Here is a 14,321-nt window from a genome sequence, read left to right as displayed (position 1 = left end):
GGGCTATGATTAGGAAGATGGTATAGTCTACAAAATGTTAACAATGTACGGAATAGGAGTCAAAATTCATAGTGAATTGTGGTTTTCCTGTCACCGAAAGGCGACAACGTTGGCGGAATCGCGAGGTTAGTTAGCAGGTAACCTGATGGGTGTAGGTAAACAAAGGTGCATTGCATAACCCACAGTTCCAGAAAGTGGGTTCCTTTTCAGAGCCCATTTGTGGGCAGTAAGCAAAACTGGTTTTTGGCGCTCGTCTCGTAAATCAAGAGCCGGAACCTAGGCCTGACCATATTTATGTTAGATATCCTCTTAAGCATCTGACGGAGAGAGGCATTGCATGTATAGAACAGATTGATAGCACTCATCGGCGAATTTTCCAATCGACTGTTGCCAAAGTAAATTCACTTTCGCAAATTGTTTGTTGGTTTCGAGACAGTAGTTGGTACTGCAATCATGCACACTTTAAAATTTTCTAGTCTAAAAATTGTCAGAATTGGTCAAAACATGATTGTACCCTCATGCTCACTTTTAAATGATTTTCCTTACCAATTTAGTTGGTGTCGTGTGTGTGGATTGGATGGCCGTTTTCTCGTCTCTGTCAAATACCTTGCGGTGTTGTCGGGCTTCACATAACATAAACATTCGGTCAAATTAGTATTTTTTTAGCGGTTGAAGTTTGTGCTTTTGACTTCAACTTTGCAACTACTGCTATATTCGTGCATTGACATGGTTTACTAAGTGATTTTTTTCACCATACCCACATAATTTTTCTTTCGATCAAGTAACTAAAAGACTAACAGAACATCTACAGCCCCTTTCCTTTTTTTGACAAATATGTTTAGAAAATTGCATAATTAGTAACTAACCAATCAGCACCTCAGGCGTTTTGGATTTTGATCAAGCGACTAAAAAGATACAGAAACGCTGCTTATCTATAAGTTTCGGGGAAAAAAATAAAAGTTGCCTAATTAAGGAGGTCTTTGCCATCGAATCGTTGCGACCTAAGCTTGCCACGTGTATTGCGGCACGTCCACCTACACGTGTCCAAAAGTGGTTCCCCAAAATCGATAAACATCCTCCGTTTGCTTCCTCGTGGACATTTTTCCTGCTTATAGCACAGGTAATAGAAGATGCCAAAAGAATCGCAGAATATTTCACTCCGGTTTAGTGTAGAAACCGTAAAACCCGTTGAACCGCGACCAATTCACCACTGTAGGCGTTCATACTCGCATCCAAAGGCAGACTTCTCACCCGACCCAGTCCTCTCGCTTCATGCTGACACTGAGGTGCTGATTGGAAAGAAGCCCTGGCCCGCTGTCAGCCCCAGTGTGGTGGAAACAGAGCCCACTGTCTGTGTGATATGCGGAGTCGATTTTAAAACACGTTCCGGGCTACACACCCATCTGTCCCATCACAAGCACCTCACGGGGAAGGTGGACAAGTACAAAAAGGTGCCGCTGTATGAATGCAAACTGTGTGCTGCAGAAGTTAACTGCACAACAGTTCTGCGCCATCGATGCTTTGTGAAGCACATTGCACAGGTCTCCGAGGTGGAGACGCTTATGAATGCCGTGGGAAGTCCTCTTGTCTGCATCTTTTGTAGGGGTCGAATTCTACCTTCTAGAGCTCACTTAATTGCTCATTTGGTATCTGCGCATTCTCCACATCGAAATCCACTGAAATGTGTATTTTGCTGTGCTAAGTTTAAATCCGACAATCTTCTCATGCAAGAAATGCATGTTTTCATATATCATGTACCCGAACTGATATTTCTAAATAGGCTTGCATATTTTAAGGAAATTAAAACTTCTAGTGGATTGACAGTGGACGCAAAAGCCCCATTTTTGTGTCTCTATGATCCCAGTAAGACAGAAATCTCAAGTTGGATTGATGCAATTTCGGTGCGCTCGAAAGAATCCTGGATCCTGAGTGATAGGTCCAAAAACGAGGAGGAAGTATCGAAGATTCCTGCAAACCATATGTGCTATAAGGAATTTAAAAACCTCGCTGAGTATACAGCACACGTCTATTGTAACCACGCGGTACTGCCTCACTCTCGTGATAAGGGCAGAGAGCTCAACTCCAGCGAGCTGAGACAACTGGATGCAATTAAGAGAGGACTGCCTGGACCCAGTGTACGAGAGCTTATGGTGGGCTCTGTCTTGAGTGCGTTTGGAAAGTCAAGGATTACACAAACAAACCCATCGGAGAAACTTGACAAATCGGTAGACGTGGAACGGAAGAGTTTGGTTCTTCGTGGTGGTTGGAACAAAAGGCATAAGCCCTCAAAATCCACTTGTCGCGTCTGTTTGCATGACTATGAAAATGAAGAAGGCCTAACAAAGCACATAGAAGAGTTCCATGTTCCTGAAACCCGAAAACGTGTACAACATCTTGCAGATGTGGGGGAAATGGTTAGGGCATTGGACATTGATAGACTCTGCACAGAGTGCTTCACTATGTTTAACTCAGTCTATAAACTACAAGTAGGTTCACCTTACATTTATATCAAGCAGAATGCTAAACCCCAAATTCAAAAGACAAGGGCCTTATGCACAAGTTTTTTCGCATTGAATATGTTTGAATTTAATTGTCCAGCATTGACATTGGTACTACAACTAGACACCTAAAGAATATACTATCACAGTTCAAAAGTTAACATAATAATTTTACAACCTGAAAATTCAACCACTTTAAAGCTTGCTTCTTTGATGAATGCATCAACTTAAACCATCTGATTGGTAGTTGTCCAACAGCTTGTTACATTGCTACAGGTTCATATAATAGTATCGCACGGAGGGAAGTCATGGTGTAACTGTGGTCTCTGTGATCAGCAATTTTGTGAACCGAATCAATGTCTTCCCGCCTTCTTGACGGTCGGACCCGCTCTGATTGCCACCGAGGATGAGAACCAGAGTAAGTGGGAACTTCCCGAGGAGGTAGCCAGCGCCTTCACAGAACCCCCTTCGGTTGAGAGATTTCCTTCCTTTGAGGAGGACCTTGACGCCCTTTACTCGACCTATGAGGCAAAACTACCCACTGTCACACTCTGCCGCATCCTCGACTGCCATGAAGTGAAGCACTACACCACTCTCCAATCCACTTCAAAGTGTCCTTTCCTCCCTGTTAAACTGATAAATCAGCTCCTTGAGAGCCGAGGTCATCAGGGCAAACAAATCTTTGACTGGCTTTCAAATATTTCTGATCAGTCGCCGATGATGGACATGAAACCCTTCGTTTTCGATGACCCAAACTCGAAAAAGGGGGGTAAAGGTAAGATTACATTTCGGCTGAACCCCGGGGAAGATCCGCTCTCTCAGGAGGGAGTAGAAATGGGTCAGCGAATGCTAGAAGTCCTGGTGTCCAGGATTGTGGAGCTGGTTCAGAGCAGCAACTCAGATGTTGAAGAGGAGGTCCTCAAGATGGGGAGAGAGCGAAGCGTCTCTGAGGTGACACAGAGCACCAACGATACTTCTCTCCACAGCCTAACTAAAGGCAGCACTTCCACGGAGGTGGTAGCCACTGCGCAAAAGAGCGGTCTGCCTCGCAAGCTGATCAAACTCTTCACCCGCATTGGCGAGCACAATGTGGCTGTACATCAGGAAAAGGAATTTACAGAGAAAGTTTAGGCTAATGTTAATGTTCTTTTTGTGAACCTTTGAACGTGTGCCTTCACCGTATTTCTAATAAATTGCAAATGAATACATTAGAAGGCAAAAGCTCGTAATTATGAGAGCAAAAACGGGTTCAATTCGCCAAGACATCTTAATGTTGACTTAAAATAACTATGTCACAGCTAGGCCTGTGAAAATGCAATCAAGTAACTGAATGCTTTAATTAAGTCAACCCACATCCCAGATACTTGTGGATTCCCAGCTGTAGTCATCCGTCCAGAATTTATCAATATAGATAAACCTAACAGATTTCAATAGCATAAGCTGCGAGGCTAAAATCCTCAGGACTGGTAAATCTCCGTAGAGGTCGTTTCACTTGATGTCATTATGTGACAGTGGCCTCATGGTAGATAGACGTCACCTAAATTCATTCCTTCGATTATGTTTCAAATAAAAACGGTAGATTGAATCTTATGATACCCAAGGCAGTTTATGGTAATTTAAAGTCCGTTAAAATTCGTCTACCAGGATTAGACACTCAAGCCGTCAAAATTAAACAGAGCTTGAGTTTGTCCATCATTTTCATCTTCAAATTTTAGTGATATTCCACTGACCTTACCTAGAAAATCATATTTTCGTACAAGTTGATGAACGTATCTGTGGAGGACTGTGGTGAAAAGTAGCTGATTCCGATGGTGTCAAAAAATCCTTGTCGAATACTCGGACACCTATCCATTTATCTACTTTAGCAGCGCAGATATTGCGATTTTAAATGGCTGCATTTTATCTTAAGGGCACACAAAAAAAGACTACCTGAAGTTGCTCTCGTGGCGAGTTTGTCGCCCATCGCTCATCTACTGCTCGGCGTAGCTTTGTTTACAAGGCCACAGCTCTAGCCCCCTGGCTAGGCTGTGGTGGCTCCTCATATCGATTTATTTGATTAGCATTGTCGGTGGTAGGCCCGTTACCCGGTGATCGATAAACCATTGACGCAGGCCACAGCTGGGCTCATCAAGCCGCTAGATGCGTGATTTCAGTGCTCCCAGTATGTCATTTGGCTGAAATACACACTACCGAGCTTGCCATCACCATGTAGATGCCTTTCACCATTTCATTGAAGCGATGCAGCATTGAATGGGATTTGGGGTAAAGTTAAGAAATCAATACCAGTAATCATAGTGCTTCTTTTTCTCAATCCTTATTGTTTTTCTCATATTTCCTTAACCAGCTGAAATACTGGATATATCACATCATCCTAATCAGTTAATATAAATAGCAGTTACTGCATCCCAGTTTACTCAATGCGAAGCCTGCCTTTAATTTATCGGAAATAAGAATGGCAAATTTCTGAGTATAAAATGAAATTGTCTAATTCATCTGAATTATGCACCAATGACAGTGGTATTGGGACGGGCAGCAAGCCCAGAATCACCTCCTACATGTGACATTTCGACGGGCACACAGATCCAAAAGAGTATTGGAGACCAGACGTTGCGCTTATTTTTCATGCACAGTTCAACCCTGACTTGCGTCCATTCAATAATTCCACAGTCCTATAGGTCACAAAATATGCGTATTCTTGTGCGGGGCTGATTTACATAGCTGCATATTTTACAGCGGCGTGCTTTTGCACATGTAATTGCACAGCCTTCGCTAATTGTTCTCGTGCTTTGCACCAAGGCTGGCTATCAGGTTCTTTCCCTCTGAGGGATCCTAAGCAAATCGCCTGACTCTAACACCGGAATGGTCCACTTATACGATACACATTACCCCCACTGGTCTTTGATCAACGTAATCTCACGCCTGCCATCTCCAAATTTCAATTCTATTCGGGTTGACTTCGCTCCCATCATCTGGCCTGCATACTAGATCTTTCCACCTGACTCACCAACTTGGTTTTGCCACTATCGTAACGACGCGATGACTCAGAGCGGCCTTGTGTGAACACATGTTACTTCTCTCGGACATCTACATTTTGAATCAATAGAATACACTGACACGCTTTAAGATGGAGGGAAATATTTTTCAGCAACGTTTTAGCTTCCACTGATAATGGTGATGATAAGCTGTAATTTGGATACATTATTATCTCATTATGGAAAGTCTATATTTATCAGTATTACTGCCCTTATACCCCTTCTACGCTCATGCATTTTTTTATTATCTACGTTACTGGAAGATGGAAATTACAATTGATAAAAGGTTTCTTTAACACGAATTGTACATGAGTCACAATTTTAACAATGAAACAGGTATATTAGTAATGTGGGATTAGCTGATACGGCAGTTTAGCAATTATTGTGGAGAAAAAGTGTGTTGTATGGAGCTCTTAAAAGCCAGACTAACTTGAGAAAAGCGCATATGTACGCAAAATCGTTGATTGGTTAAACTAAATGCTCTTTTTCACGATTTCTTACAGATCTCACAAATCCAGTGTTGGGTAATAGATGACCGTAGCTGCATAGTAAATGAGTCTTAGAGTACGAAATACAAAGTTTCAAAAACAACGAAAACATATAAATGTCTTACAAAGGTATTTGATTTAAAACAATAATAGGTCTTCTCCAGGATAAAGTAATCTCATTAGGAAACAAATAAATTATGTACTCATTGAAACCAATGTATTGGAAGTTAACCTTTCCCGCCGGCATTAAATGAAGCGAAAAAGCCGTTCTTAACATTTTCCAAAAAAACATATCACCTTAATTTGGAAAACAGGCGCCATCTCATTTCCCCATAATTAAATATGCACTTTATGTAGGTCAATAAACTTGTTGCTTTATCTTTCTTTTACCGGGATTATTTTTTCTAAAATTGATTGCCGGCCAGGAAAGAAGGTTCTCTACCATTCCACGGACCTGTATAAAAGTCAGGGGGGGGGGGGGAGGCCTGGTGTTCTTGGGCTAGCCTTCCAAAGTCAGACGGAGGAGACAATCAACACTTTTATCGTATGGCAAACCGATTGCAAGGTCTTTGTGGACGGTACGAGGTCCTCCTCCACTTTGTCTTTAGTGAGGCTTTAACTCGGTAGACGCAGGGTATGTAAGTGCTATCGCTCTAAATTAATAACAATTCGGGTAAGAATACCCACCTTCACGGATCACAAAACTCCACGTTCCTTTTCACAGACTGCCAGAAAGGTGCGTTTCTATTTTGGGTACATATTTGCCAATCAGAATTTTGCCACAGCGGAGATTTTGGTCAATTGGTGCACTTATAATTTTGCAGAACAATGTGCTTCAGAATGGGAGTAATCCTCATCCCGTTTACGAGCACTTAGTGGCTGGAACATACATAAGTCCTTTGCCTTCTGTAAAATGTCAAGCTGCATTTTGAAATATCTTCAATTTCTAGTAATTCATGTACATATGTGTTCAACACAGCAAACTGTAGAGGCTCTGTTGACTTAATGAATTCTGTAAATAATATCTATTTGATAGATAGGTAACGCAGTTAGCAGTCCAATAAATCTTCGTGGAAAACATAAATATTAAAGAGTACCACAGATTTATCCTGAACTTTTCGATGACCAGTTTTAAATCAGGAAATAGAGAATCTACACCAATCGTGGAAAACAAAAGCTACTGAGGTAATGGTAATTTAGATATCTTGAAAATAAAGTTAAAGTTGGCGTAATAGTATAGCGTCCCAGTATGGAGGAAGACATTATTAACGCACAGAGAGGGTGGGGGGCTATGGACATGGCCTGAGGACTGCACGGTTAAATGGAAGTACGTCGTGGGGAGACTGGAGAGCCCACTTAGGTAAACAATCAGAAGCAAGAGTGAAAATAACCGTGTCTAGCTAAATAGAAACACATGTCGGGAATGAATAAGGCGCTACTTTATTTTAAAGGCTGTGTCAATGTTCGAGAATGAGAAGAGGCCATGAATATTGCTGCGGCTGCTGATTGGAATGGGGGCGGCATCTGTATTACACAATAGGCGCAGGAACCAGCACACAAGACAGCTCTCTTCACGAGGGCAGATAATATTCTCAAAGGTGAGAGGCGGGAGGTTTGTTTACCCCACAGAGAAGTGAGTTACAAAGTCATGGTTGTCAAAGATGCCAGACCGATGGGGATTGCCTTATGCGCTTATTAACTTGCACACTCTTGGCCATTAACCACATACGTTAGGTGGGTTTGTCGAAGTGGTAAATTTGCTAATGTTTTGGTTCATAAGGCATCCTATTACACTTAATCAAACGCCTATTTACATCATTAGCTATACCACTTAGCCATTTCATTTTTGGGTTACGACATTGCAAATTAACTTACGCTATTTCAATTCGCTTAAATATCATGAAAAATCAAACGCAGTAGATTAGAGACGCCTATGAAGCTTGTCTATTCATTCCATATTCTGCCATAGTATCCTCAATTGGATTTTTTTCGAAAGCTCTGCCTGTAAAGCAGGTTGGCGAATAGTGACCTAGTTTTGTAAAAGGTCAATTAAGTGGAATCAGTTTACACCGTGAATTAAAATGCGCATTTGGATAATTTACTTGAAAATCGAAGCTCTAATGACTTTGCATTCTTGCATTCTTCAAGTCCTAATCCAAGTGCTAGTTTTGCCTTTGGCTAATTATGAATTTGAAAGATGCAACGACCCTTACCAATGTATGATGCTTCCTATTTTACTCCCTGGATTGCAACTTTAAAGGATTCAGTAAGGATCGGCCCAAATTCCACTCGCAGCGGAATTCCATCCATCCTGTAAACTATTTGGCTTAGTGATGCCGGAGTTTAAGCTCCAGTTAAAGGCAAACGATTTAGTAAGTCAATGTTTGGTAGATGGATGGATTAGTGAAGCTACAAAGGTTTGCATGAGAGGTTCTGTGCATTTGGTGATATTTCCGTGGTCATTTCGTTGGAATTAGTCACATCAAACCAAAGCCTGGTCCTCACTTTGTGGCGCCTAGAGGTGACACGATGGGTAAAAGCGACCGCAAACCCCATCAGCGGTTACGCTTGATAGACTAAAAACGCAATCCAGAGCATCGGCAACTTCAAGGGTTGCGGAAAGCGCATTCCTTTAAAATACCGTTGCTTCTCATTTAGTATAAAATAAAAAAATTAGTCTAGATCTAGGTAATTGCACTGCATTTCAAGATAACAAATGACAAGGTGCATGCGAGATTTTAAAATTCATCCATAATAAATGTTTTGGTGAACTTTCAGTTTTTTTATCAATTAGTTGGACTTGTGGCACATCACACTACCCGAAAGTGCAAACGAATCAGGACATTAGTAATCGTTCGGTCATGGAATTTTATGCATAGAATAAAACTGTGAAATCGGCTTTATTCTTACTTTACTGGGTTTTGCATCACCCAACGCCCGCCCCCCTCCCGATAAGCTGGATCTAAGCGTTGGATCTCCAGTGCTGAATTTCCGTTTTATGAATAAAAGCATTAGGGGGAAAAAGTGACATGGGAATAAGTTGCTGTAAGCTACATTATTTATTGAAATGGCTTTTTTGTAAGGAATAATTCTTCCATGTTAAATCGATACCTTTGTTTATTGAAAGTGGTAGATTTTATTATGAAAATGGTGGGCATTCCGATTGTGCCGTCACCCAAATGAGGTGGAAAGGTCAAGACCAATCGGTTTTCAGCGTACTTGTCGTAGAGTCGGTCTTTATATCTGAAACTTCTACAGGGGTAACGAAATAAGTTAACGGAGGTACATTTAGACTGTGTACCTGCTTATTTATTGTCCTCTTTTCCAAAGAGCTGAAAAACCTTGTTTCACACGGTCCAGTGTCAAAAGTTTAGGAGGCTATGATCAAAGTCACAAAACAAAATCGCAATCAGGACAAAACAATGTAGACCCCAACCGACAGTTGTGTGCGCATTAGGTTGTACAGAATTAAATACCGTAGGGTGTTTCACTTTGCTCTGTGTTAATTGGTCAGTAAAAATATCATTTATCCGCTCATACATATAAAGTAATACTTTATGGCTTTCGGATTGGTTGATCGATAGCCAGATGGGGCTTAAAAAAGGGCAAATAAACAATGCCGTAAATATTTTTATGAAGGTTTGCAGGAACTGATTAGCGCTTTCCGACCAGAATATGCCCTAAATTTTGTGGCTCAGTCAGTTTGATGATTGCGCTCTCGATTCGTAAATGATTAATGGTAGGCTCTAAAGGTAATGGTACTAGTGTTAATAAGGAAGTTTTATATGGACTACCTAGGGTGATACTAGTTTGCAGCATCGACACTAGCTGCGGTGTGTCATTCAGTTTCCAGGTTGTAAGTCCGTGTCAGAAGCAGAGCCTTTTCCAGGAGGGTTCAAAAAAATCAGAAGTCTAACGCTTACTCACATGAAGGACAATCTAAACGAATGAACAATAACTACGAGCACCACCAAACCTACTGTCGAATTATCAAAGCGAAGTTAAGGCATGTCTATTCAATTGTGGAGCTCTTTTGAGGCAGCCTTAATCGCACGCGTGAAACAAATCAAAGGAGGGCAGCTAAATATTCATCTTATTTCCTTCAAGGTTCTAAAAAAGGCACGTTTATCACACTCCTATAAAGGGCAAAATTATCAACGACAAAATCCGGTAGGTGTGCTGTGAAAAAAAGTAGCAGCCTGATATTCTTACTGGCATATGTTTACGAGCAAGAAGGAGCATTTAGTAAAGCACATAAACCAGACGTGGAGGGCAGAGAGCAGTTCAGCCGGTCACATCGGCGCAGACAGTATGGACTCAAAGCTAAACAGACCAACGCGTGCAGCCAGCGTGCGTGATGTGCACGTATGGGTGAGGTCATATCAACATCGTCATCATCATCATCGCCATTATCTGAACAGGCGTTAGCGTTGAGCGTGCACGAAGGGGTGTGTGACATGTGAGCAGCCAATCAGCTGACGGCCAGAGCTGGTTTGCATGCGCGCTTGGATGTTAAAAGCGTGATAGGCTAGACAGACCGAAAAAGGGTCCCTTTAGTTTGCGTGCGTATGTGCATACATGGGTGCGTGCGTGTGTGCACCCGGGTCTCCATTTGTTCGTGTGCACGCTGTCTCACGGTGACCTTGAGCGGCGCTAGCGTCACACGATTAATCAGACATTTCGTGCCTTGCCCTTCGGACCTGTCGTTTCTCCATCTTCTGGCTGATGTAATGTTCTACTTTGTTATTTTTCTGTGCATTGTTAAAAATTTAGAGCTGTCATGCTAACTGACTTCCCAGGTCACATGCTCTTGAAAAGTCGTTATTTCTACTGAATTAATCGAATTGGAGCATTTACTCTTTTGGGTTTAGTCTGCTGTTTGCGTCTTGAGTTTCCACTAATATCAGCACTGTTCTACAATTATCTATCGTTGTTGTCACCTTTGAAGTGGCTATACCCAACCACCAATATATTCCTAGTTCAGATTAACTGAGTAGATAGTTTAAATTAAATAGCGCAGTCGGAGGCGTGAGTTCTGACCTCTGATCTCTGGTAGTGACATTTTACGACTTCGATTTTTTCTGGGTTTTGGCTCCTGATAACTACAGGTCAGTCAAGAAATGCAGCCGTCTATCCATTGTACAATTCGTTAAGTACCCCAATTACCGACTAACGTAAATGCTTTGTTTCTAATCTTGGTTCCATGCTGTTGGCTTCCGCGGCTTCGCTGATGGGTAAAATCAGGACATTTCACGACCGCATTCTGGTAGCCATCTGAATTACCCCTGGTGGTGCTCATGCGCACCGGAAAATTAGTACCGGGGTTGCGGCGTTGGCAAGACGGCAATTTGTGCACTCAGCAGTATTTGTAAATCTCGGTTGTCCAGTTTTCACTTTTTGGGTTGCTCTCAGGCCTCTATGCGGCCTCGCTACGTTTGTACAGTAGAACTTGAATGCTGGGAACACATGGTTTACTCAACTATGGCCATCCGGCATAGAAACCCTAACAAATATCCGCAGAGGCTGATAGCTTTCCGTTTGGACTAAATCCTACTTTTTAATAAATAGACTTTGCACTCAATTGATCTGGCCTCTCTCCTCGATTGAGGGGAGACCAGAAAGCATTGTCTCATTCCTTTGTCTGACTCAAGCCTTAGTCATCGTTACCATACCTTAGACTCATGTAATCTGACATCCTAGGCTAGTTGGGAGATGGTTGATTTTAGCTTGTTAATCACAGGGTAGCTCAGCAGTTGGGGTGATTAACCTCTGGAAAGTCTTCGTCGCCCTGTGGTATTCTTCTGGATTTGCGTCCTCCCTTAACTGTTTTTAGCAGCCGTACGACCCCTAGGAAATATCGCAACAGTTTTAAGCTATTTTGAAATGGTTTCGTCAGTTGCGATTTGCGTTTGGTTTCTAGTGCTTCTCGAAGATGATCGGTCAGTCGTGCCTAAAGTTAGTTGACTGGAATTGGAAACACGTCGTCCTGTTTGTATACCATAAATGTAGCATTCTAAACGCGAAGGCTACAACTCTTATTTTGTGTTAACGCTCTCCACTACTGATGAAGCTGGTAGCGTACCCACATGTTTTCTTGAGCAGCTCGAGACTGCGTCCTTGTCGACATTTCAAGTGCTTACAAGTCACATTCATTTCCCACTCTTTAATGTTTCAGTTTATTGAGTTATTTCTTTCATCATTCAATCCAGGTTTCAAGCTGGACACGGATCCAACATGGCCATGAATCCGCCGAATGCGCAGCTGCCATCTCTATATACCTCGTTGCAGCCACCACCCCCCCCTCCCTCCGTCAATTCCCAACCCCCCGTGATACCTCTGGGTATTCGGCCACCGCCAAAAGTCCAACCACCTTTTTCGACTCTTCAGGTGTCCCTCAAGCCCGCCCAATTACCTCCAAACAACACGGTCTATAACCCCATGGGGTCCTCCCTTGTCTCTCCCTCATCTCCGGCAGTTGTCCCAGCTCTCCCTCCGAATCCCACTGCAGTTCGTCTGGCAAGCCTGGCCTCCGCTGTGGCCGCGGCCAACGTTCCGGTGAGGGACTCCACTTGGCTCAAGATGCGTGTCTGCCCGGCCTTCTTCAAAGAGATGGTGGCCGGTGGGAACCTTCCCGACACCGAGAAGTGTCCCTTCACCGCGGAGACCTGTTCCCTAGCTCACCCACAGCCTAATGTTCGAATTGAAAACGAGAGCGTCACAGTCTGCTTTGATTTCATAAAGGTACTGTTGATTTTAATGCTGCAGACATTACTTTTCGAACGCTTTTGAGTCTCCACATTCCTGTTCCTGTAGGTTTTACCATGTTTTTTGCTGGTACCATTGAGATTCCGTAGTAGGCATTCAAATTACACTACCGGCGACTTAAAATTTAACTCAAGGATGAGTACTACGGTCCTTCGCTTTGGGTATGAATTAGGTGTGTAACAGCTACCCGAGTTCCGCCCTTGCAAATGTGTTTTCCCCTTTTTCACCAAAACCTACACAGGCCGACGGATGAAACGAATGGGGTTGTTGTCGGATCATAACAGATGGGTGTGGTTTTCATTTTAATAGTTGTAAAATAATATTTGGTTTGTTTTAGCTGATACGGTGGTGGTTTTTGGAAGTAGTTTTTTTTTTTTCACAAGACCCGATGCGGAACTCTCATTACTCGTTACATTTTGTGTGTAACCGGTGTTAGATTTACTGCTGCTGTAGCACTGTGCAGACTTTTCTCCTGAATTCACTCAGATCACGCACTACTTAATGTTCTTTTCGTCTGGTATCACATTTTTTGTATTGTAAGTTCAGAATATGTTTTTTTTTCCCGCTTACTGTAATGGACGCGCCGGTTTCGAGGCCGTTGTCCTGTCATAATGCCATCGGGCGGCTTCTCACCTGGAGTTGAAATTTTAGACTTTTTACTGATTAGTTTAAAGTACAATGTATTGTTAGTTGCAGTGGGTTCTGTACAATTCACCGATCCTCGCTCGTTGCCCGTATCTTCGCTTCGGCAAGCATGGCTGTTTGCCACTTAGTAATGATGTCACAGGAGAATGTGCGCCAACACTGATACTTCATCACTCTACCTGTAAGGATCAATAGGAATAGGAGATGTTGGCTTACTACCAGGAGGCGTTTTGAACTTTTTTCTTTTGTAAGTGTTAACATAGTTCTAACACTTTTAAGTACCGACCGGATTATAGTTTAAGCATAATTTTTATCGTCAGGCAAACGACTCACTTTCACGGCTAATTTAAGTGTCGAAATGAAGTTAAACACTTGAGACATGTCGCTGATACTGCGGTTGGGAATCTGTACCTCGCATTGATGACAGGTTGTATTACCAATCTGGATGTTTTGCGGTCTTTCCTGATATAAGGGTATGAAATAACATGATTGGTTACATATCAATGTCAACCCAAGCACAACACAAAGCTGCTCACATGCCATCCAAGATGTCGGCGGTTTCGTTTTTCATTCGTTTACTTCCTAGTACTGCTATCAAGACCTTTCAGCTTAGACCAACGTCTCTGTTTCTTCAAAATCCGATTTTGAAGTACTGCTTTTGTATAGGGTCACCAAAAAGTCATACAGAAAGCTAATTGAAACCCTTTATCCGTAGGATAATCGCCACCGCAACCCAAAATCCTTTCCTAATAAGGCATAAGTAAAAACACTAGCTCTAGAAAACTGTAGGCATGTGAGGTTCGTTTCTTGGCCGTTTATTTCGAAGGAAAGTGTAATGCCGGAAAAAAGGTGATGGTCATCGTTCGGAGGAATATAGGGGGATCACGGAGAAT

The 14,321-nt window shown here is 42.4% G+C and overlaps 2 protein-coding genes across 2 annotated transcripts; both read left to right on the top strand. All coding sequences in view use genetic code 11, as the record gives it.

Moving 5' to 3' along the window:
* Positions 1 to 1,130: 1,130 nt before the first annotated feature.
* On the top strand, positions 1,131 to 3,629 carry EGR_01888 (hypothetical protein; the record flags this gene model as incomplete). The annotated part of the gene is made up of 2 exons (XM_024491137.1): positions 1,131 to 2,414; positions 2,775 to 3,629. 2 exons carry the CDS (start codon positions 1,131 to 1,133, stop codon positions 3,627 to 3,629), a joined length of 2,139 nt encoding a protein of 712 aa, XP_024354593.1.
* An 8,623-nt stretch (positions 3,630 to 12,252) lies between these two features.
* Positions 12,253 to 12,807, top strand: EGR_01887 (hypothetical protein; the record flags this gene model as incomplete). Its single annotated transcript, XM_024491136.1, has 1 exon — positions 12,253 to 12,807. One exon carries the CDS (start codon positions 12,253 to 12,255, stop codon positions 12,805 to 12,807), a length of 555 nt encoding a protein of 184 aa, XP_024354592.1.
* Positions 12,808 to 14,321: the final 1,514 nt, after the last annotated feature.

This window comes from Echinococcus granulosus, assembly GCF_000524195.1.
Source record: "Echinococcus granulosus chromosome Unknown EG_S00007, whole genome shotgun sequence".
In the NCBI taxonomy this organism is placed as follows: domain Eukaryota; kingdom Metazoa; phylum Platyhelminthes; class Cestoda; order Cyclophyllidea; family Taeniidae; genus Echinococcus; species Echinococcus granulosus.
Note: the sequence above shows the minus strand (reverse complement) of the source record. Positions and strands in the feature narration are given on the sequence as shown.